General features: G+C 48.9%; 6 protein-coding genes across 6 annotated transcripts; 5 read left to right on the top strand and 1 right to left on the bottom strand.

Moving 5' to 3' along the window:
• Nucleotides 1-783: 783 nt before the first annotated feature.
• LOC107278246 (ethylene-responsive transcription factor ERF014) lies at nt 784-2,081 on the top strand. Its single transcript, XM_026022923.2, has one exon. It carries the CDS (start codon nt 956-958, stop codon nt 1,670-1,672), a length of 717 nt encoding a protein of 238 aa, XP_025878708.1. The 5' UTR covers nt 784-955; the 3' UTR covers nt 1,673-2,081.
• A 692-nt stretch (nt 2,082-2,773) lies between these two features.
• On the top strand, nt 2,774-6,651 carry LOC4330846 (uncharacterized). Its single transcript, XM_015767681.3, has 12 exons — nt 2,774-2,883; nt 3,316-3,375; nt 3,462-3,515; nt 3,598-3,658; nt 3,746-3,822; nt 4,153-4,202; nt 4,609-4,691; nt 4,967-5,037; nt 5,361-5,511; nt 5,823-5,956; nt 6,027-6,119; nt 6,458-6,651. The coding sequence occupies exons 1-12, from the start codon at nt 2,845-2,847 to the stop codon at nt 6,551-6,553; spliced, it is 969 nt and encodes a 322-aa protein (XP_015623167.1). The 5' UTR covers nt 2,774-2,844; the 3' UTR covers nt 6,554-6,651.
• Nucleotides 6,652-6,780: 129 nt separating this feature from the next.
• LOC107277305 (probable E3 ubiquitin-protein ligase RHC1A) lies at nt 6,781-8,565 on the bottom strand. The gene is made up of 3 exons (XM_015767680.3): nt 7,459-8,565; nt 7,080-7,168; nt 6,781-6,985 (listed from the first exon to the last, which is right to left on the bottom strand). The coding sequence occupies exons 1-2, from the start codon at nt 8,405-8,407 to the stop codon at nt 7,131-7,133; spliced, it is 987 nt and encodes a 328-aa protein (XP_015623166.1). The 5' UTR covers nt 8,408-8,565; the 3' UTR covers nt 6,781-6,985; nt 7,080-7,130.
• Nucleotides 8,566-9,609: 1,044 nt separating this feature from the next.
• On the top strand, nt 9,610-13,500 carry LOC4330845 (mitochondrial phosphate carrier protein 3, mitochondrial). The gene is made up of 6 exons (XM_015771117.3): nt 9,610-10,017; nt 10,826-11,187; nt 11,288-11,331; nt 12,188-12,402; nt 12,878-13,002; nt 13,099-13,500. The coding sequence occupies exons 1-6, from the start codon at nt 9,724-9,726 to the stop codon at nt 13,163-13,165; spliced, it is 1,107 nt and encodes a 368-aa protein (XP_015626603.1). The 5' UTR covers nt 9,610-9,723; the 3' UTR covers nt 13,166-13,500.
• A 3,240-nt stretch (nt 13,501-16,740) lies between these two features.
• LOC4330844 (G-type lectin S-receptor-like serine/threonine-protein kinase At5g35370) lies at nt 16,741-19,882 on the top strand. The gene has a single exon (XM_015767761.3). It carries the CDS (start codon nt 17,028-17,030, stop codon nt 19,743-19,745), a length of 2,718 nt encoding a protein of 905 aa, XP_015623247.1. The 5' UTR covers nt 16,741-17,027; the 3' UTR covers nt 19,746-19,882.
• A 655-nt stretch (nt 19,883-20,537) lies between these two features.
• On the top strand, nt 20,538-22,075 carry LOC4330843 (flavonol synthase/flavanone 3-hydroxylase). Its single transcript, XM_015769329.3, has 3 exons — nt 20,538-21,238; nt 21,312-21,639; nt 21,732-22,075. The coding sequence occupies exons 1-3, from the start codon at nt 20,784-20,786 to the stop codon at nt 21,942-21,944; spliced, it is 996 nt and encodes a 331-aa protein (XP_015624815.1). The 5' UTR covers nt 20,538-20,783; the 3' UTR covers nt 21,945-22,075.
• The last annotated feature ends 233 nt before the right edge of the window (nt 22,076-22,308 follow it).

The raw sequence follows: 22,308 nt of genomic DNA, 5'->3' as shown, positions 1-22,308 counted from the left end.
GAATATATATTGGTAATGTTAGAAAGTCTTATAACCTGAAACGGAAACGGAGCTAATACAAATTAATCAATTACTCCACAATAATTAGGACGCTACTACTGTCAACACACCCTGTCACGACTCTGGATAGACGTCGGTCGTCAGTTCCAGGTCGATGTACTGGCCCAAACCCAGCCATGTACAAGCACGACGACCGGACCGGTTTTGTTGGACACCTGTACAGCTCAAAATGATGGTAGATTCCACAGGAGCGATCGATCGAACCACCATTTCACGCCAATGCTCCTCATACTACTAATCATATACGCATGCATGCACACTGTGCTTATAACTCATCCACACTCGAGGAGTAAACTTTAAGGAAAAAACGTGTTGCTGTTCGGATCATGCATATGCTTGCTGGTTAATTAGCTAGCTGTTCTGTGGCTGACATGCTGCGTACGTGCACGTATGAAGCAGTTGTACTACTACTGGCCAATCGATCGAATCAGTAGAATCCTTCCTTCTTATTCCCTTTGTCTCCTAATTAATCCGATCGGTTTTCTTAGTATTTCCTCTCCATTATTGCTAATGTAGCTGCACGGTACTGTGTACAAATTGCCCAAAAACAAATGACATTATCAGCATGACGCTATCAAAAATGGTTACAATACTCACAACCAGTTCAGTCTAGACAAGAATAAGCAAATAAATAAGATAAGTCATGGAGTTAATTATACACAGTCTGATGCTGCTCAGCTGCTGTGCCCTATAAATAAGCCATGAGATGCAGCACATCACACCAGCCGGTAGCCACACACACGCATTACACCTACACCTACCTACTACTCTCAGTTGTTGCAGCCGTCTTCTTTGCAGTTTGGTCCGAACCATCGCCATCTCCATCTCCATCGAACGATCACACGTCGGAGTATCAGAGGTGAGCGGCGGCGGCGTCGGAGGAGGAGGAGGAGCAATGGTGAAGAGTGGGCAGGAGGCGGCGCCGGGGAGCGGCGGCAATGCGGCGGCGGCTGCGGCGAGGCAGGGCGGAGGAGGAGGAGGGAGAGGGAGGCAGTACAAGGGGGTGAGGATGCGGAGCTGGGGGTCGTGGGTGTCGGAGATCAGGGCGCCCAACCAGAAGACGCGGATATGGCTCGGGTCCTACTCCACCGCCGAGGCGGCGGCGCGCGCCTACGACGCCGCGCTGCTCTGCCTCAAGGGCTCCGCCGCCGACCTCAACTTCCCGGTGCACCTCCCCTTCCACATCCCCGCCGCCGCGATGTCCCCCAAGTCCATCCAGCGCGTCGCCGCCGCCGCCGCCGCCAATGCCACCAGCCCCCTCCAGCACCACAGCGGCGCCCCCTCCTTCGCCACCGCCACCGGCGGCTACAACCCCGCGGCCGCGCCCACCACGCCGCCGTGCAGCTACGGCGACATGTCGTCGTGCTCGGCCGTCAGCTCGCCGGAGACCGCCAACTACTACGGCGCCGACCACGACATGGTGGCGCGCGAGGACGACGTGGACTACGCCGCGCTCGCCGACATCGACGCCTTCTTCCAGTCGCCCAAGTGCATGGACTACTCCATGATGGACCCATGCAGCACGTTCTTCTCGCCGGCGCCGGAGTCCCTCGCCGCCGAGTGGGAGGACGAAGGTGAGATCAGCCTCTGGAGCTTCTCCTCCCTCAACTGATCGATCGAACCGGAGATCGATGGAGACCAAATCCATGGAGGTGATCGATCGATCGAAGCCTCCACACTCTCCAGTGATCACCATTAAGCGCAAATTCAATTACTGACTGATATATCAGTACGTGACCAAGAATTGGCCACGGTACAATAATAATCATATAATCATTCAATTCATAACTATTATCTACATATATATATGTAGTATATACTTAATCAATGTACTAGTGCTACTGCTTCTTGATTATTTTAGGCTAATTCTGAATTGCGTGGGAGCTCTGATGAAGCTACATGTTTTAAGGCAGCTTTCCATGGAGCAAAACTCCCCTCAATTCCATGTCATACCATGTGTAAAAGTGGTGTTCCTGCAATTGCAAGTAATGAAGTATAATCAATTACTATGATGTTAATTATACTCCTCTCAACTTATGTCCAAAGCATAATGGTCCTTTTTACTAGTGCAGTTATGGCATGATTGGTATCTAGTCGACGCAGAATTTCCGGGATCCTTACGACTGAAATTAAATTAACTTCTGTGCGTGTGTCTGTGGGGCCCTTGTCAGTCGTATGCGTCTGTCGTATTTCAGTACCCAGCTTTGATCCATCGCCGTCCTCTGCTGAAAATGCTACACTTGTCCCGCTTCTCTAATTGTCAAATCCAAAACGTTTTATTTACTAATCGAGCTGATGCGGTCAATATTTATTTTTATACTGTCACGTATCAACTGCAGTATGCATCTGTATATGTTTGCAAGAAAAGGGTATGGGCGTTGTGAGCTGTGGTCAAAAGCAACAGAGAATTTCCTTTCCCTATCATGTAAAACAGCTGGATTTCGTAGCGGATCATGGCGCGCCGCTTAGATTAATCGCAGTGTCCGTCGGAGAAGAAAGCGACCGGCCAAATCTCAAAAAAAAAAAGAGAGGGTAAAAACGAGAGGAGGCACGTATCGGTCTCGTCACGCTCGAGCCCGAATCCGCATTTCGCGGGGTAATGCGAGTTCGGATCTGAGGAAACGAGCCCGACCCGTTAAAGGCGCGTCGTCCAGCCGCCCGAATGCCCGATCCACCTCGTCCATAGCAGCCTCGCATCCGAACCCGAGAGGCCGAGACAGCCTCGCCTTTGCCCTACTCGTCTCCTTCCTTCCTTCCGCCGCCGCCGCCGCCGCCGCGAGGGCCATGGGGTACACCAAGGAGCAGCTCCTCGCGCGACTCCAGGTTGGTGCCGCCGCCGCCGCCCACTGGGCGCCACTGCTCTCTACCTCCCAACTCCTCGACTGTTCGCTTTGCGTCGTTTCCTGGTAGTGGGGATCGGCTGGATTGGTGGTCGTGGATGCGCCGGTGCTACGGATTGTAGCGTCGGCGAGATGCTTCCCGTTCCGTTCTAGCTTGATTTGGTTTTGGTTAGCATAGTTATAAATGGAAGCGCGATAGGGCGTTTTTGCTGCCGAATTTAGTTGGGTTGTGCTGCGGATAGTTTTTTTTTTTTTTTTTAACCCCGGATGTGCGCATGAATCGAAGGCCGGAATTGCCCAGTTATATTGTGCGATTATCGAGAATTGTCACATCCTATGTGTGGCAAACTAGAATTGCTTGCCTTCTGGCATCACAGTGGACCGCGACTCAATTTAGTGGTATTGTCTTGTGCAGGAGCTCAACATTGAATTCTCGTGCTACGATCACCCGGTTGTGTTGACGGTGGAGGAACAGGTTTGCAAACCGTGAAGTTCACACTTCGTTCTACAATACTTTTGATGGATTTACTGTAAGTGCTAATTGAACTTCCGCAATGTTAGGCCAAACATGTTGGGCATTTAGGAGGTGCTTTGAGTAAAAATTTGCTACTGAAGGTATGTGTCTTACCAAGTGATGGACAGTTAATTTCTTGGAACCTATTTTCATGTATTGATATTTTTAAATTCTGAGTTTCAGGACAAAAAGCATAGGCTGTACGTTGTTTCTGCCCTTGCTGGCACCAAAGTTGACATGAAAAGTAGGTGCATTTCTTGAAAACTATATCCTCTTTGTTACTTATTTGAATGTATGCCAACTAATTTTCTGTTTTCCTTAAACCCATTAGTTTTATCACAGCGTCTTGGTTTGGGAAAAGGTGGTCTGCGGATGGCTCCTGAGGAAAATTTGCTTGAAGTGCTTCAGGTCAGCCATTATTCATGTTTATCTAAAACTGCATACTGTTTGAAAGCAACGAAGAGCGAAATATAGTGCATCTTTCAGTTTCATATATTACGTGAAAATTTCACAAAAGTTAAAAAAAAAATTCTGCCTGTGATGAATATTGTTGGTTGTGAAAAAACAAATATCCCTTCATGTATTGTCTTGCCCTTTTTCTGTTTCATCTTTAATGAGTACTTGAATTTTGGTGCTTCCTGGCTCTACCAGCATTTTAGCTGGATAGCTTATTGTTATAGTTTCACCCTATATAATTTTCTTCACATGTTAATGTATTTTGTCCTTGATTATGTCCAGGTACCCTTAGGCTGTGTTACTCCATTTGCACTACTTAATGAGTCTGCAAGGTATGGGTGCTTGCTTTCACATGTTAATTAAATATGATTGGAATGGGAATTCGGTCCATTGTTGTGGAATTTGTATTTCTAATAGCTTGAAGCCTTTAAACTTGAAAAAAAAAAACTTTGTGAGCTCTGTTCACTTTACCTTAAACGGTGAAGAGCTATTTACTAGTGTGATGTGCTCATTTTATATCCGAGCGTCGTTGTTTTCATTCCACTTGATGGTTTCCACTTTTAGGATAGAAATTAGAAATGCAAATGCTATGGTTGTGACTGATGGAACCACATGCCTCTTGTTTTATAATGCTTAGCTTTTAATGTGTCCTATTATATTATACTTATATATCAGTTTTTTTCATGGTTATGCTATTGCCTTTTTAACTGATTCATATAACTGTGTATTTGCAAGCAGTGCTGTCTCACTACTACTGGACCAAGGTTTCAAGTCAAAACAGAGCTGCTACTTCCATCCACTGACAAATGATGTGACAATCGGTATGGTTGATACTATCATCACTTCCGTAACCAACACTGTTTCATCACACCATGTGTAATGTCATTAGTTAGTCATTACTGTGATACTAGAATGCACACCATTCCGTTAGTTAGTTATCATGGCACAGTTTCATGTAGGTTGCACAAGGCCTTGGTCTGGCTACTGTTATATTATTTTTATAAGGAGGGAGACCTCCGTTCAACTTTCTTTACCTTTTTCAAAAGAAGAATAGATTAGTAAAATGGCTTTCTTTTCCTGATTTACTCCATTTCAGCTCTCAGCTCAAGCAATCTGGACAAGTTTCTCATGTCCATTGGGAGGCAACCAGCTTATGTAGACTTAGAGGTAATCTTTGGATCACCGGAATATGTGCATATGATTTCATTCGGTCCTTCCGTCCCAAATTATAAGGCCCTCAATATCATACTTTGATCATTAATTTCTTCCATAATGTTATTAACAACTACAAAATTAGTATCATATGAAAGTACTTTCATACACAAGTCTAAATGTTATGAATGCGTAACACTAAACATAGATATTATTAGCTTAATTATTAGTTAAAAGTTACCAATATTGATTTTTCCTAGAAATAAGGGTGCCTTATATTTTTGGGATGGAGGGAGTATGTGCTGGGAAGGGATTGTGAAATTATTGGTTTTGTGCAGGCTTCACCAGTTGTAGGCAAGGATAATCCTCCTGATCTAGCAGATTTTGTACCATCAGGTGTCCCAAATTCTGCAGAACCAATTGAGAAGGTCACACCTACAAATGTTCCTCGTCAAAATGATGTGCCCAAAGAGAAAACATGTCTTCCTGGTAAGCTGTTATCTACTGATATATATATTGTCCCTTGTTATTTCTTCTGTATATGCAATCTATAGTCCTTACATTTGGGCAGTACATGAGCGTAGTAGTAGTGCTACTATAAGGAGGTACTACTGTATTATAACAACTATTGTTAATTAAACAAGCAGGAATAGATGACAGTGTGAGGATGAAACATGTGAACTTGTTCATGTTGTCTTTTACTCATTAACCTCCATTTCTTTTACATTTTTCTTGTGTTTTTTTTTATTACACTTTCAAGTTACAATAACCAGACATGGCATACTTTGTTCTTGTATCAGAAGTGAAGGCTAAGCCTAAAGTTCAGAACAAGGGTGCAGAAAAGACGCAGAGCAAGATACCTACAAACGGAGCTAATGTTGAGAAATTTGTAAATGATGTATTTGACATCATGTCCCCGTTGTTCCTTTCTGAGGTAATAAGATTGTGCATGATGACCCTCATGAATAATGTCCACTCTTTTTGTTGATAAATTTCTTTTGCAGGTATCAAAGAAACTGAATGTTAAGCAGGAAGAACTTTCTTCTATATTTGATGGCTTTAAAGAACAAGCCACTATTGATTTGGAGAGTGTAACGGTTAGTTCTCTTCTGCTATATGTTAGCACTGATTGCTCATTTGTGTTCATGATAGGCAACCGTGGTAAATACCCTAGCTTCCACTAATATGTGTCGAACAAGCATCTGTGGTAAAAATTAACCAAACAAAAAAAAAAAGCCATGGGCCTAAGTAAATGTTGCAAGTCACAATTTCTTTGTGAAGGCCTTCATAAGAAACTTTCGTTGTGGTAAAATCAGGCATCAAACTGCCCACGTTTGGAGTTTGGTGTGGTGATGTACTTCAGTTTGAACTTCAATAAATTTCTACCTCGTTAAGTTGTGAAGCATGTAACGGACGCGGCTGTGTTTCACTGCAGACGAGTCTGAAGAATGCAGCATACACCGCTGGATTTGAGGCTGGCTTCGAGACTATGCTCAATTCAGGTTTAAAAGGACAGGCTTCTCGGAAGTAAATTGTTTCTTTTAATACAATGGACATAAGTCGATTCAGTGAATTTTGTATGACATTTAGTGTAAAATCGATCAAATTATAAATTATGCTTTCCTTTGACCTGTTGTCTACTTCATGTTTGCTCAATTTTTCAAGAAGGTTGAGAGATCAACCTTGTCAGTTGAGGTAAAATTAGATCTCTTATAAGCTCTCTAAATGAAAAACACCGTTGAACGGACAAGCGTTGGAAAACACCGGTTAAATTTATTCTCCGTGTTTGATAAACTTTAAAACGTTGCATTGAGCATTACATAATTTCATTGTCTGCTCAAATAGGAACATTCTGCACTGCCATGTCTATCATTTACATGGTCAACTTTTACAGCAGATGTTCTTCAGCCATCCATCATTGTCACCAACTTTCGGAAATTTCCATGGTCGTTACACATTCTACCTGCCATTGCCAACAAAACATTAGTTAATCAGAGCAACTTTACTAATCAGGTAGTAACAAAAAGAGAAGAATGGTAGCTATCAGGTTACTTAACTGATCAAACAGGTATTTCTCTTTGATTGCTATTTGGCGATGATCTTCAAATTTAGAAAAGAAACAGAGAGCGCCACCAAGCGTAGAATGCTGAAATGAGAATTGAAGAACAGCAAAAACTTCAAAACAATAGCATAAAATCAATCAAATCAGCAAGTGAAGCCAATTCCCGGAAGCCCTTTTCCCCCTTTTGTTCTTCCATAGTAGATTCATTGTACATAATCATGTATGATCTCATGGGAAGAGTGGCAGATGAGATCAAGAGTGGCTGTTGCCTTTTGAGTGTTTGGTCGGAGGTTCAAGACTTCAAGTAAGGAAGGAGAAGAAGAAAACGCAAGTAGCGACGAGAACAAAAGACTGGAGGGCCGTCATGTCATTACCGCCGGCGTCGCCCGCCTCTGGCCTTCCTCGCCGTCCGTACTCCCACCCGTCGTCGGGGTCTTCGAGCCCCCGCGGCGGCCACATCCACGAGAAGGGCCCCCACCTCACGATCGTCTGCTCCCTGTCCCGGCCATCGCCGCCGCCGCCGCCGCCACCGTTGTTGGCGCTGCCGCGGCGAGCTCGGCTGTTGGCGTTGGACCCGGCGGCGGCGGAGGACAGCAGCTGGTACCGGCAGACGGGGCAGGAGTTGTGGAGGCGGAGCCACGGCACGATGCAGTCGGAGTGGTACACGTGCTTGCACGGCATCTGCCGCGCGGCCTCCCCGAGCTCGAAGTCCTCCTTGCAGACGGGGCACTGCGAGCCGTCGGACAGGTGCGCTCCGGTGATCTGCACCGTCGGGAGCGAGTCGATGGCCGACGACGGCGCGGGCGCCGGCCCCGGCCGGTCGTTCTGGGTTAGCTCCTCGATGAGGTTGTTCAGGTTGGGCCCATTGAAATAGTTCCCAGGGTCGATGGCCGGTGGAGTAGACGGCCGCCGCGCCACCGGCGGTGGGGACGGCATGCGTCGGCGAGGCGGCGCCGGCGCTGGAGAGGGCGCGGGCGCGGGCCCGGGCTGGCGGAACGCGCGTCCTGGCACCGCGGGCGCAGGCTGGCGGAACGCGCGGCCCGGCGCCGCCACGGGGGGCGCCTCGCCACCGTATATGAGCCAGCGGCGCGGGTGGCCGTCGTAGTGCGGGTGGTAAGGCTGCGGGAAGAAGTGTGGCGGGGGCGGCGCGGGGCGCGGCGGCGGGTCGATCTCGTGGAGGAACCTGCCGAAGCAGCGCGGGCAGAAGACGTCGGTGGACGGGTAGGAGATGATGCGGATGGCGCGGCCGCACTGGTAGCACCAGTACATGCGGCACGTCCGGTGGTGCCGCACGCCGCCCTGCGCCGGCATCGTCGACGACATGGCGTGGATCGATCGATCACACAGCTAAGCTATAACCACTTGGATCGCTCGAATTCTGTACGGGAAAATCTTGCGTGGGGTATGCATCTTGCATGGGCACGGCGCCGGTTTTAAGGGCACGCGCGCTATTGCGCCATGGAGAGGGAGAGCTCGACGGTTGATTGGGTCGGCGCGCGCGCGGGGAAATTAAGCGAGTGCACGGGTGGGAAGGGATGGCTTTGCGAGGTGGACGAAAGCGATTCCGCGGTCGCGGCGGCGTGTGGCGTGGTGAGGCGACGGCGTACGTAGTAGAGAAGGGCGCGTGCAGTGTTGGGCGCGGGTGACTTGTGCGTGGTGCAAAAGCGCGCGGCTTGCTTGCCGGCCAGGAGGAAGAGGAGGACATTGGCGCTCGCGGGAAGTAACTGTGTCGGTTGGGCCATGCGGGCAGCAAGGCCCATAGGATCGGCATGTGAATGTGGGCCTATTCTGGAGAGAATCAGGCAGGATTCGAATAACCGTGGACCTGGAATGCTGTCGGGCCCAAAGAGGTCAGGCTGGTGACTGGTCCCGTCCCGTCGGGTGGAGCGGATGGGCGGGCGGAATAATGCTGCCCGTGCCGGTCACGAATATTCACCTGCATATTCTTGCCACTGTCTCCGCCAGTCGTTGTGAACGTTACGCTATGAACTGGTCGCCGCCGCCGACGACGACGCGAGGCATCTGCTCGGAGAAATATACTCCTACCATGAGTCCATGACTTTACAGTACTCGTAGAGTCTCATAAACCTTTCAGCCAAATATAAAGTCGACGTATTAATTGGTCGGTATTTTCATATCGAAAATAGTAGCTCTTGACCCCCAAAAAAAGGAACTGCTGGGTAGCTCTTGGCCAATAATTATTTCTCATAACAAAAAGGAGATGACTAAGAAAAAAATAAGAGGTAGTGCTTGATCGTATTCAAAAGAGTGTACAATACACGAGAAAATTTTGGCACCGCTACCATTCTCTAGCCATAAAGTAGTCCCTCCACAGCCCAGATTCCAGGCACCAACAACAACCCCAACAGACGCTGACACATCGGGCCCACATATTAACGGGCCCCACACGCAGCGACCCTCCGGTTCATCTCCACCTCCCAAAAGATCGATGCCCTAACAACTTGGAAGCCCATCTCGCCTCGCCGCCCCCCTTCATATTCACCCTCCGCCGCCTCGTCAATTCCACGCGAACGCGAGAGCTCTCGGAAAGCACCACCACCAGCACAGAGCCAGCGCGAGAGAGAGAGAGAGGGAGACCAAACCCCATCCCGGATCTCTCGTCGTCGGCGGCGTCTGCGATGGCGCTCTCCGACCGCTCCCGCGAGTCGCTCCTCCCGAGCTTCCTCTACACCTCCTCCGCCGCGAGGTCCTTCGCCACCGGCGCCACCCGCTTCCCCTCCCCGGTGTCCCCAGCTTCCCCGGCTCCGGGTGCCGTCGGGGGCGGCGCGCCCATCTCGATCCAGGCTCCCAGGGAGAAGATCGAGATGTACTCGCCGGCGTTCTACGCCGCCTGCACTGCCGGTGGGATCGCCAGCTGCGGGCTCACCCACATGGCCGTCACGCCGCTCGACCTCGTCAAGTGCAACATGCAGGTGAGTTGGGGGAACGCCTGGATCTGTGACCCTGCTGGCTTTGGCGCTTCTGGGAGCCCTGCTCCTTCGTAGATCTGGTGATATTTAGTTTTGTTCGATGGTTAGAGGAACGTGTGGTTGCGAACTTGTGATATCCATCTAGGAATCTAGGCATGTCGCCATCCGTTTGCGTAAATCCAGCCGCGCGCGCTTTGCTGTGCATACAGCTTTGACTGTCGTTAAAATCTGTAGTTTTTATTTGTCCCGTCAATGTTCTTCGTCGGTTCCAATGTGCTTGCTTCTCATTATTTAGTTGGCGTAGGGATTGATGAGGAGTAGATACTAGAGTAGCTATCGATGTTAAACATGTTCAGTACTAGTGTTTCTGCAGTTGAACTGGCGTATGTAGAAACTGGAGAGTTGATTCACCTGCCCTCTTATTTAAGTTACACTACTAATCCTTCTTCTTTACTTGGTTGCAAATTATTCCGCTACCAGCAATTATATTTATCTACTGTTAAGTTCCAAGCTTTTTGTTAGTGTTAGTGTCGTGGAGCAAAATGCTTGTGTATCTTTTGGTGAAGATACTTTATATTTCTCACTTTGATAATACTTTATGTTTCTCACTTTGATAAGTCGATTGGTGCATCTCCCTTTTGCCGGTCTCTACTTTGTTTATTGGAATGTAGTTTGATTCTTTGAGATGGTTGGGTAGGCAGGTAAAATGATCGGTGAATGTGCGATGTCCAGTCAATGTTTGTTTTAAGTTGTAATTGAAATGTTTCTATTATGGATTTTGGACTGACAAGTTTTGGTTGATTTTTTTCAGATTGATCCAGCAAAATACAAGAGCATAACATCTGGGTTTGGCGTCCTCTTAAAGGAGCAAGGACCTAGAGGCTTCTTCAGGGGATGGGTGCCTACCTTGCTTGGTTACAGTGCTCAGGGCGCATGCAAGTTTGGGTTTTATGAGTTCTTTAAGAAGTACTACTCAGATATTGCTGGGCCTGAGTATGCTCAGAAGTACAAGACCCTAATTTACCTCGCTGGATCAGCTTCTGCTGAGGTGATTGCAGATGTGGCTCTCTGCCCATTTGAAGCTGTGAAGGTTCGTGTGCAAACCCAACCTGGATTCGCTCGTGGACTGAGTGATGGGCTCCCCAAGTTCGTCAGATCTGAAGGCGCTCTTGGGTAAGTATAAATAACATGTTTTTATCTTAGAATCTGATATGTGGCAACTCTTTCTCTAGTTTTATGCGCCTTGACAAATCTCATTCCTTGATAATGACAGGCTTTACAAGGGAATTGTTCCTCTGTGGGGTCGCCAAATCCCTTGTAAGTATTAGTCACTTTGCTACATTGATATTATTTTTAATGTTTTCATTTATGTAACTGCTACACGAGACTGGCACTAAAACCTGATGTTCCAGGACTTGCTTGTGTGATAATTCTGCACTATCTTGTTTTTCTTTGATAGTTGCAATATCCAACACTGCTTCATAACTTGCTAACTTGTCAACTGAATTTTCTGTACAAGTGAACTTCTATTGCCTCCATGGCTCATGCTGATATTATTCACTTTTCTTTTTTTTATTGTCAATATTTTTTTTCATAGTTTATATGGTTTATTCACTTAAGTTCTGTTTACTTATTCATGGTTGAAATTTAATTCATTTAGTTGAACTAGGGTTGGTCAGATTACCCATGGGTTGTCCTGTGTCCACCCCTAAACACTGGCTATTTCCTGAAACAACACAAAAATAAACCCTTCACATCTGTTACTATTTTCTGTTGGTAGAGAACTCCGTTTCAAATTTCCTTAAATTAACTGTTCTGTTTTGGATAATGTAGTTATCAGTTTAGGCGGAAGTTTACTACTACTAAAGTGTTTTGTAGTTTCTGCTATATGTGTAGTTCCGCAGATTGGCTATCCTCAGTTAGCTTTTGTTAACATTTATATATATATGAATATTTATTGAACACTCTAAAGTATGAACCATCAACTGTGTATGGATTAACAGTAGCTGTCAATGTAACAGCTATGTAACTATTATGTGATAAATTTATGCGTACGGGGATTTGAACACAGTGTGGCATGGCACCAATGAGTTTTTGTTTGTTTATTTTTATGAGAGCTATGCTGTCATGTTATTTCTTCTATGCATCCATTGAATATTTCCATCGTGTCCAGATACTATGATGAAGTTTGCCTCCTTTGAGACCATTGTTGAAATGATCTACAAGCACGCTGTTCCTGTTCCGAAGTCTGAGTGCAGCAAGTCTTTCCAATTGGGTATCAGTTTCGCTGGTGGTTACATTGCTGGAGTCTTCTGTGCCATTGTCTCTCATCCAGCTGACAACTTGGTCTCTTTCTTGAACAACGCCAAGGGAGCTACAGTGGGTGATGTAAGCATGTCTTCTACTAATAAAACCCATTATGTGCAAGTTTTATTTCTTATCTTGATGTTACTTTCATGTTGGTTGACTGCATATGAAAGTTGCATTTCTGTATGTTCCTTTCATCAGAGTCCATCAAAGTTGTAGTTAATGTTACATAACTGCTCCCATCAAATCTTCGTAAACACTAGAAAAGTTATAGCACAAGAGAGGTTTATTTCTATAGGCGGATTATTAAAAATAGTCTGCCAGTAATGATGATGAACTTGTGTGGTTAAATGAGCTGTCAGTATCCTAATAAATATGGGATATCCGATATATTTATGTACTAAGCTCGACAGGACCACCATATACCAAGTTCTATATGGAATCAAGTTTCATACATATGGCGAAAGTCCTGCATATATATGGAATCAAGTCTCATGTATTCTATTCATGTTCTTATCATGTTAATTGAATGTACATGTTTGTTGTATTATCACAGGCTGTTAAAAAGCTTGGTCTTTGGGGCCTTTTCACTAGAGGACTGCCCCTTCGTATTGTTATGATTGGAACTCTTACTGGTGCTCAATGGGGTATTTATGATGCTTTTAAAGTCATGGTTGGACTGTAAGTATTCCTTTTGCTTGCTAATTAATTTAATTGTTAGAACATTAAAAGGCTTTTGAGGAATCAAGGACTTATGGCCCATTTATATATTTTCAGTCCAACAACCGGTGGTGTTACGCCCGCGCCCGGTGCAGCAGAGAAAGCATTGCAAGCCAGTGCTTGATTCTTATGCAGAGATAATGGCGATGTATTCCTGAAGATCCATCTTTGTTGTGGCTGGAATTGTATCAATTACTTGAGTTTAGCACCTAAATCTTAATTTTAGTGGATGATTCTTGTGTCATCCTTTTGATGAGAGGAACTCATTAATCAGGTGAAGTAGGTCTTTTTTGCCCCCGGGAAAGTTTGATGCTTGATACATAATAAATTTTTGGACAGCAAGGCTGTTAGAGCTCAGGTTTTGGCATCACCTGTACTGAGGAATACTCACATCTTTGTGTTCCTTAAAAGCATACATACCTTGAATCAATGCTACCCTATTTTTTTTGTTGCAAGTCAGATATATGTGTGTGAAACTGTCAATACCAGGAATCTCTTGCTTCCGGTGGTGTTTCATTTCTACACGAGGGCTGTGTTCGCATGTGGATGATGGGAACATAGTGCCTCCACACGGAAAACGGAGCATTCCATTAGCACATGATTAATTAAGTATTAGCTATTTTTTTTAAAAAAAAATAGATTAATTTGATTTTTTTAAGCAACTTTTATATAGAAACTTTTTTTTAAAAAAAAACGCACCGTTTAGCAGTTTGCGGAAAAGGAGGGATTTAGGTTGGGAGAGGTCCGAACACACCCGAGGTTGGTATCTAAACACCAGTTGAATCTAAACTCTAAAGGCATTTTTCTGCCAAGTCGGCTGCCGTAGCTTGATGTGCTTATTTTGACCAGGTGGCAGAACTTCATTCTATTTCCTTTCTTAGCCTTCAGGATTTTCGTTTTGCAACTGTCTTTCTAATCTGACCACTGTTTGCATCGGGGGCAAAATGGAACATGCCATACTAAAATCCTCTTGATCTCGGCGGCAAAGCCCTCTGAAGTCTCTTGTCCAATGCAGGCCACACAGTTTCTCTTCTTTGTTTCGCGGTTGCTGCTTGACCTAAACCTTTGATTGATCTTGACATCCAGCGCTAGTTGACTTTCGTATGTGCAGTGTTGCGGCGTTAAAGCGGTTTTTGTATTTCCCTGGTGAAAGTCATGCAAGTGGCGTATTGACAATCAGGTTTTCTACGGCTACATCATGTATAAGCAGACGATCTTCGTCCAGAATTGTCCGTGCTCAGCGATGCTGCCGTACAAATGTACAATACATACCTGGGATGTATAGCATGTTATTATGCATCCATAATCATAACCTGCTGCAGAAGGAACGTGCAGCTATCAAACTGGCAATAGGATATGTACAAAATCTTGATGCATGCATCAAGTTGATTCGGAAAACAATTGCAACTTGCTTCAAACTCGGCGAAAAACAATTGCATCGAAACATGTCTACTACTTAACATCAAATTGACGGTTTGAGTGTACAAGCTCAATGTCTAGTTAACAGCAACTTGCCGGTTGATTGTACATCGACATTCTGGATGAGGTCGTTGTTTAGATCATATGTGTTACTCTCACTTTCTCAAAATAATCATCATAAATGTTTATGCACCAAGACCAATGATAATTTAAATCACATCAATTAAGACACCATACACACATTTTCCTACATATCGAGAAGAAAAGAGAACAGAGAAAAGAAAGTGGGCTATAGATTTGTAGCCGGCTGCAACACGTACTCCAAGACGTTATATGTGTATAAGAGGTGGGACCGGGTATTAGTGGTGTAGTATATTTTTATAGTTAACTATTGTATAAATGTGCTATTAGATTAGCTATAGATAATTTGGAGCCAGTAGTTGGCTATACTATTAAACTTTCTCTTAGCATGCACATATTCTCCTATGCTGTATTAATTGTATTTTGATAAAATTCGTGTTCATGCGATTATATGATGATCAATTTAAGAAATTTTAAATTTTATTATATGATTATCAATTTGGGAAGGAGGGAGTATTAATACTGCTTCTGATCATAGATGATGCCTTGAGAAGCCTCAGTTACAGGAGAAAAAAAAATTGCTTATCTGAGCGATGCCATGTGATTTGTTTGTGCTCATGATTAAGAAAGTAAATCAGCCGGGTTTAAAACCAAGTGCGGTTTTCCTATCACGTCCACTTGCACGCCTGCACGTTGGTTGCTAACTAATCAACCAAATCTGCACGCATGTGATGAGCTGCGGATCATGTGCCGATCTCCACGCAAGCACTACGCTACAGCGAGCGGCGCCGGAGAAGGAAGCTGCTGCCGTCGTGCTCCGGCTGGCCGGCCGGTCGGCCGCGACGCCGCGTACATCACGCGTGACGTCTTCACGTATCACACCACGTTAAACAAGCTCTCGCACACTCATTCCAGAGACGAGTAAACAACAGAGAAATAAATGGAGATCAGCATGGTGCCCCTACCTTGCCTAGCCTCCAACGGACAACCATATAATTTGTAGTTAAGTACCTCCCTGAACAAGAGATACATTTGTTAACTAGAGTTAGAGCAGGTACAATAGCAGACTATTAGTCAGCTGTAAACATATTTTAATGAGATAAAAGATGAGAGAGAAGAGCAGTGGACTCCAAGACGCAATATGTGTATGATAGGTGGGACTATATTAATAGTATAGTAAGCAACTATTGTATGAATTAGCTATAAATAAATTGGAGCTAGTAGTGGGCTATACTATTAAACTTGCTCTTAGACGAAGTACAGGCGTACTGATGACGATGATGATGTTGATCGTGCAGTTCTCTCGATCTATACCACTGTAACCTGCCCACAAAAAGGGTCAGGTTCATATGACCAACCCTTCATATATTTTGGTTTATCCCCCCTTTCAAAAGACGCTAGCTCTCCTCACTGCTTGTGATCTATTTTGTCAGGACCCAGGATTGATTCCACCTTATAATCACCATAAAATATGTGATCATGTACTAATAATACTACTCCTCCTAAGTCTAAAATATCCACCAAACTCTTAACTAATCAGCAAAGATAACCAACACACTGGCTGGCCAGTAGACATGCATATGAAAAAAATAATATGATTGCTTCGAATCGAACCGCTCCCCGCGTTGCCGGCAGCCGATTCGATGGATCGCCACGTTCAAACGCCGCCGTTGGCTCGCACAAAGAATCAAGGCTTTCCCTTCGAACTTCCAAAAATTCGGTCACAATATGCATGTAGCATTAGGGGTTGGTTTGTTTTGAGGCCTATATTGGCCTTACCAATATTTAGCAATTTCAATAGTGTTTATTGTCTATTTGGTGTGGAGCTAAATTTTGACATGCCTAAGAAAATAGGCCATTTCAACCGTTAATTTAGGCTATTTTGGCTTCAATCCAAACACAATTTTTCCTTTGCCAAAATTAGCCATGCCAAAAGTTACCAAAATTTGACATTGACAAAAATTGGTAAGGCCAATTTAGGCCACAAACCAAACCAGCCCTAGATATAGACAAAAAAAACTAATTGCACAATTTGCATGTAAATTGCGAGACGAATCTTTTGAGCTTAATTACGCCATGATTTAACAATGTAGTGCTACAGTAAACATTTACTAATGATAAATTAATTAGGCTTAATAGATTCGTCTCGTAGTTGACAGACGAAATCTGTAATTTATTTTATTATTAGTCAATGTTTAATATTTTAAATGTGTATCCGTACACTTAAATTTTTTTTTTGAAAAACAGGCGGCAGCGACACCAACTCTCTAGCCGCACGCTGCACTCGCGAGTCGTCGTCTCGCCGCATTATTATTTTTTTTCTTCGTCTCTTGCACACGCAGATCCCAGCGCGGCCAATGGCGCCACCCGAGTCAACCCCCTCTCGCGGCACAAACCCACCCACCCCGCAATCGCAATGCCATCGCGTCACGCCGCCTGCCGCTCCCGCCTCCCCCATGAGATGACCCCTCCCCCGCCGCCGTCCCATGTGCTCGCCACCGTCGATGCGGCGGCATCCGCTGCTCCCTCTCCTCGCCGCCGTCCTTGTCGGCGCCGCCGTCCGCGCCGGGAAGATCGCCACGGAGGTGGTCGTGCCGGACTTCGTGGCGTCGTACCTGCTGTTCATTGACACCTACGGCGTGTTCCTCCAGTCCGGCGGCGGCGGCGCGTTCCAGGCCGTCGTGTACAACCCGGCGGGGCAGCAGGACCGGTACTACCTCGCCGTGGTGCACGCGCCGTCCAAGACCTGCGTCTGGGTCGCCAACCGCGACGCGCCCATCACCGACCGCGCCGCGCCGCTGCGGCTCACGGCGAGGGGGATCTCCGCCGAGGATCCCAACGGGACCGTCGTGTGGTCGACGCCGGCGTTCGCGTCCCCCGTGGCGGCGCTCCGGCTCGACGAATCCGGCAACCTCGCGCTGCTCGATGGGAGGAACCGCACGCTCTGGCAGTCGTTCGACCGGCCCACCGACGTGCTCGTGTCGCCGCAGCGGCTCCCCGTCGGGGGCTTCTTGGCGTCGGCCGTGTCGGACTCGGACTACACGGTGGGCGGCTACCGGCTCGACGTGACGGCGGCCGATGCGGCGCTGACATGGAACGGGTCACTGTACTGGCTCCTGTCCATCGACGTCAAATCCACCAGAGATCGCGACGGCGCCGTGGCGTCTATGGCGGTGAACGGCACCGGCCTGTACCTTCTCGCCGCGGACGACACCGTCCTCATCCAGCTCCCCTTGCCGGACGCCAAGCTGCGTATCGTCAAGCTGGGCGTGGAAGGGAAGCTGGTCATCACAAGCTACGCTTCGGCGAACGCCACGTCGCCGTCGCCGACGGACGCTGGGTTCGTCGCGCCGAACAGCGGGTGCGACCTGCCGCTCTCCTGCGGCGCGCTCGGGTTCTGCGCGCCCAACGGGAACGCCTCCAGCTGCACGTGCCCGCCGCTGTTCGCGTCGTCGCATGACGGTGGCTGCACACCGGCCGACGGCTCCAAGGCGATGACCGTCGCCTCCTGCGGCGGCGCCGGTGGTGATGCCGCCCCGACCTCGTACATCAGTCTCGGCAATGGTGTCGCGTACTACGCCAATAGGTTCTCACGGCCAGACATGGTCGGCTCCAACGGGTCGTCGTGCCAAGCACTCTGCTCCGGCAACTGCTCCTGCCTCGGTTACTTCTACGACGAGTCGTCCTTGTCTTGCTTCTTGGTGCAGCACCAGATCGGCTCCCTGGTTAACGCCAACTCGAGGCGAGGCGACATGGTCGGTTTCATCAAGGTCCAGAGCTCGCAGTCACCGGGGTCGCCGAGCGGTTCATCTTCCAACAACAGCACGCTCATCGCCATCCTCCTGCCGACGATCGTCGCGTTCGTGCTCGTCGTCGTCGTCGGCGCCGTCATCGTCGTGTCGTGGCGCAAGCAAGAGCGGCGCGCGGGGAGGCGGGCCTCGCGATCCAGGGACGTGCAGCTCCGGCGCCACCGCTCGCCGGCGTCCGACTCGGCGCACCTTGTCTACGGCAACGACGACGACGGCAACGACATTGTGATCCCTGGACTCCCGACCCGGTTCACGCACGAGGAGATCGAGGACATGACCAACAGCTTCCGCATCAAGATCGGCGCCGGCGGGTTCGGCGCCGTGTACAAAGGCGAGCTCCCCGACAGCTCCGCCGTGGCCGTGAAGAAGATCGAAGGCGTCGGGATGCAGGGCAAGCGCGAGTTCTGCACGGAGATCGCCGTCATCGGCAACATCCGCCACGTCAACCTCGTCCGCCTCCGCGGCTTCTGCGTCGAGGGCCAGCGCCGCCTGCTCGTGTACGAGTACATGAACCGCGGCTCGCTCGACCGGACGCTGTTCCGGCCGGCCGCCGGCCAGCCGCTCGAGTGGAAGGAGAGGATGGAGGTGGCGATCGGCGCGGCGAGGGGGCTCGCGTACCTCCACTTCGGCTGCGACCAGAGGATCATCCACTGCGACGTCAAGCCGGAGAACATCCTCCTCGCCGACGGCGGCCAGGTGAAGATTGCCGACTTCGGGCTCGCGAAGCTCCTCACGCCGGAGCAGTCGGGGCTCTTCACGACGATGCGCGGCACCCGCGGGTACCTCGCGCCGGAGTGGCTCACCAACACGGCGATCACCGACCGCACCGACGTGTACAGCTTCGGGATGGTGCTCCTCGAGCTCGTGCGCGGCCGCAAGAACCGCAGCGAGCACGTGAGCGACGGCGCCGGCGCCGCCACCGGAGACGACTCCAACTCCTCGAACGGGACGACGGGCAGCTCGTCGCGCGGCGCCCGGAGCGATTACTTCCCGCTCATGGCGCTGGAGGGGCACGAGGCGGGGCAGTACGCCGCGCTGGCCGACCCGCGGCTGGAGGGGAAGGTGGTCGCCGGCGAGGTGGAGAGGGTGGTAAAGGTGGGGCTCTGCTGCCTCCACGAGGACCCGCAGCTGCGGCCGAGCATGGCGATGGTGGCCGGCATGCTCGAGGGCACCATGGAACTGTGGGAGCCACGCGTGCAGTCGCTCGGGTTCCTCCGGCTCTACGGCCGGGGGTTCGCCGGACCGGCCGACGGCTCGGGCGGCAGCGGCGGCGGCATCAAGCAAGCCATGGCGGGTTCCAATGGGGACCACACAAGGTCGGGGACGACGACGGTGACGACGATGAGCGGGTGGCCGTCGTACATGTCGTCGTCGCAGCTCTCCGGTCCAAGATAGGGCGGCGCACACCGGCGAGAAGATTGTGTTGTTAGAGATAGATTATACGGTTGCATTGATCATTTTGGTTGATTTGTAAACAGAGGGATTAATTTGTGCATTCGTGAGGTCTATACAAATTTTGTCCTGTTTTCCCATCTGCTTTTCTCAAGAAAAATGGAAGGATAAGTGAGTTTTTTTTTCTTTTTGGGTTGAAGCCGATGAAATCGAACTGCCTGGTTGGTGGAAATGGTTGACCAAGTGAATCAGTGATCAAAAAATTCTAAAGGAGTTCGTAAATGTTTTGACTTTCCCACATCTCTCATTTCAAATGGATTATAAAACTCAACATATATGGGACGGGATTTTCATCCCTCCAAAAGATGTTGTCTCGTTACATACATGTTATTTAAATAGTTATAAAATTTTTTTAAAAAAATTGCCATCACAGATTAATATGAAATGTATCACTCCATAAACATTTGTGGAGTGATATATTACATATTAATATATCTTATAATTTTTTTAAAAAAAATTATAATTATTTAGTTGATATGCACGAAAGGAGGGGATATGCATGTGTATGCCTTTGTAAGTTTATCGTGTGCCATGCAAATACGCCATTCGCGTCGATTGGTACTCATTGGTACTATTTACGAGACCTATTTAGTTGATATGCAAGAAAGGAGGGGATATGCACGTGTATGCCTTTGTTAGTTTATCGTGTGCCATGAAAGTACGCCATTTGCGTCGATTGTTACTCGTTGGTACTATTTACGAGATCTGAACAAGCAACTGAATTGCATGCGCGATGCGTGCGAAATGAAGGACGAAACGGAAAAAGGCAAGTTTTCCGCCTAGTCTCCCTCTCGTCCTCTCGTTGCCGTCCCCGTCGCCGTGCATCAGATCATTTCATCACCGGCAAGTGCAGTCGCCCCTTTAAATCTCAGCTCCACTTGTCTCGTTGCCGACGCGTGTGTTTGCTGAGACGCCATTGTCACATCGGTTGCTGCTTCCTTCTCGGAAGATAGCACCACCAGAGGTCGTCGTTGGGTTGTAATGGCGGAGGTGCAGAGCGTGCAGGCGCTGGCGTCGTCGCTGGCGGCGCTGCCGCCGGAGTTCGTGCGTTCCGAGCACGAGCGGCCGGGGGCGACCACGTTCCGCGGCGGCGACGCGCCGGAGATCCCGGTGATCGACATGGCGGCGCCCGAGTCCGCCGCGCGCGTGGCGGAGGCGGCGGCGGAGTGGGGGCTCTTCCAGGTGGTGAACCACGGCGTGCCCGCCGCGGCGGTGGCGGAGCTGCAGCGCGTTGGGCGCGAGTTCTTCGCGCTGCCGCAGGAGGAGAAGGCGCGGTACGCCATGGACGCGTCCTCCGGCAAGATGGAGGGCTACGGCAGCAAGCTGCAGAAGGACCTCGAGGGCAAGAAGGCGTGGGCCGACTTCTTCTTCCACAACGTCGCGCCGCCGGCCATGGTCAACCACGACATCTGGCCCAGCCATCCGGCTGGCTACAGGTACGCGTCTCCATCCATACATAGCTCGCCATGCGCGCCGGAAGCGGAAGCTAATGGCGACCGGGCGCGGCAGGGAGGCGAACGAGGAGTACTGCAAGCACATGCAGCGGCTGGCGCGGAAGCTGTTCGAGCACCTGTCGACGGCGCTGGGACTGGATGGCGGCGCCATGTGGGAGGCGTTCGGCGGCGACGAGCTGGTGTTCCTGCATAAGATCAACTTCTACCCGCCGTGCCCGGAGCCGGAGCTAACCCTCGGCGTCGCGCCGCACACCGACATGAGCACGTTCACCGTCCTCGTCCCCAACGACGTCCAGGGCCTCCAGGTATTCAAGGATGGCCACTGGTACGACGTCAAGTACGTCCCCGACGCCCTCATCATCCACATCGGCGACCAGATCGAGGTACGAAGCTCTCTTCTTCCTCCTCATCTTCGCCTCCCGCGCATTGCGTCGAACACCTGACATGCATGGAGCTGCCATGTGATGCGATACAGATTCTGAGCAACGGGAGGTACAAGGCGGTGCTGCATCGGACGACGGTGGACAAGGACAGGACGCGGATGTCGTGGCCGGTGTTCGTCGAGCCGCCGCCGGAGCACGTCGTCGGGCCGCACCCGCAGCTCGTCACCGACGGGAGCCCGGCCAAGTACAAGGCCAAGAAGTTCAAAGATTACCGGCACTGCAAGATCAATAAGCTCCCCATGTAAATTTGTAATTGGGCCATGGAAACATCGCCCCCATGACACCCAAGTACCAAGAGTGCTATTGCTGGATGTGGACGCTGCTCAATGTGATGCTAGTTAAGTTGCTCTGATTGCTAATCTGCTGCTTTCTGATTCGTAATCACCTTCGGAGCATCTAAATTCAGATTTTAAACAAACTCTTTCTGAATTGCCTTCCATGCCGACACCGGCATGTAGGCCATTTGATGCGATGGGAGCATGGAGTAATGTTTTTCCATCTCTTGAACAGTACACCCGAAAGTTGACGGAGAATGGGTCGCTTGATGGTGATAAAATCGGACGATTCATTCCACCGGCCTACAACCACCATCAAATGATTTGTCGATCA

The sequence above is a fragment of the Oryza sativa genome, chromosome 2, assembly GCF_034140825.1.
Source record: "Oryza sativa Japonica Group chromosome 2, ASM3414082v1".
Lineage (NCBI taxonomy): Eukaryota > Viridiplantae > Streptophyta > Magnoliopsida > Poales > Poaceae > Oryza > Oryza sativa.
Note: the sequence above shows the minus strand (reverse complement) of the source record. Positions and strands in the feature narration are given on the sequence as shown.

Coding starts and splice junctions, on each gene's coding strand:
- LOC4330843 (XM_015769329.3), top strand. CDS start 20,784: ATGGCGGAGGTGCAGAGCGTGCAGGCGCTGGCGTCGTCGCTGGCGGCG. Junction 21,239..21,311: donor AGCCATCCGGCTGGCTACAG/GTACGCGTCTCC, acceptor CGGGCGCGGCAG/GGAGGCGAACGAGGAGTACT. Junction 21,640..21,731: donor ACATCGGCGACCAGATCGAG/GTACGAAGCTCT, acceptor GATGCGATACAG/ATTCTGAGCAACGGGAGGTA.
- LOC4330844 (XM_015767761.3), top strand. CDS start 17,028: ATGTGCTCGCCACCGTCGATGCGGCGGCATCCGCTGCTCCCTCTCCTC.
- LOC4330846 (XM_015767681.3), top strand. CDS start 2,845: ATGGGGTACACCAAGGAGCAGCTCCTCGCGCGACTCCAG. Junction 3,516..3,597: donor GTAAAAATTTGCTACTGAAG/GTATGTGTCTTA, acceptor TCTGAGTTTCAG/GACAAAAAGCATAGGCTGTA. Junction 3,659..3,745: donor CACCAAAGTTGACATGAAAA/GTAGGTGCATTT, acceptor TAAACCCATTAG/TTTTATCACAGCGTCTTGGT.
- LOC107277305 (XM_015767680.3), bottom strand. CDS start 8,407: ATGTCGTCGACGATGCCGGCGCAGGGCGGCGTGCGGCACCACCGGACG. Junction 7,169..7,458: donor AGAGGCGGGCGACGCCGGCG/GTAATGACATGA, acceptor TTCTCATTTCAG/CATTCTACGCTTGGTGGCGC.
- LOC107278246 (XM_026022923.2), top strand. CDS start 956: ATGGTGAAGAGTGGGCAGGAGGCGGCGCCGGGGAGCGGCGGCAATGCG.
- LOC4330845 (XM_015771117.3), top strand. CDS start 9,724: ATGGCGCTCTCCGACCGCTCCCGCGAGTCGCTCCTCCCGAGCTTCCTC. Junction 10,018..10,825: donor TCGTCAAGTGCAACATGCAG/GTGAGTTGGGGG, acceptor GATTTTTTTCAG/ATTGATCCAGCAAAATACAA. Junction 13,003..13,098: donor TTTAAAGTCATGGTTGGACT/GTAAGTATTCCT, acceptor ATATATTTTCAG/TCCAACAACCGGTGGTGTTA.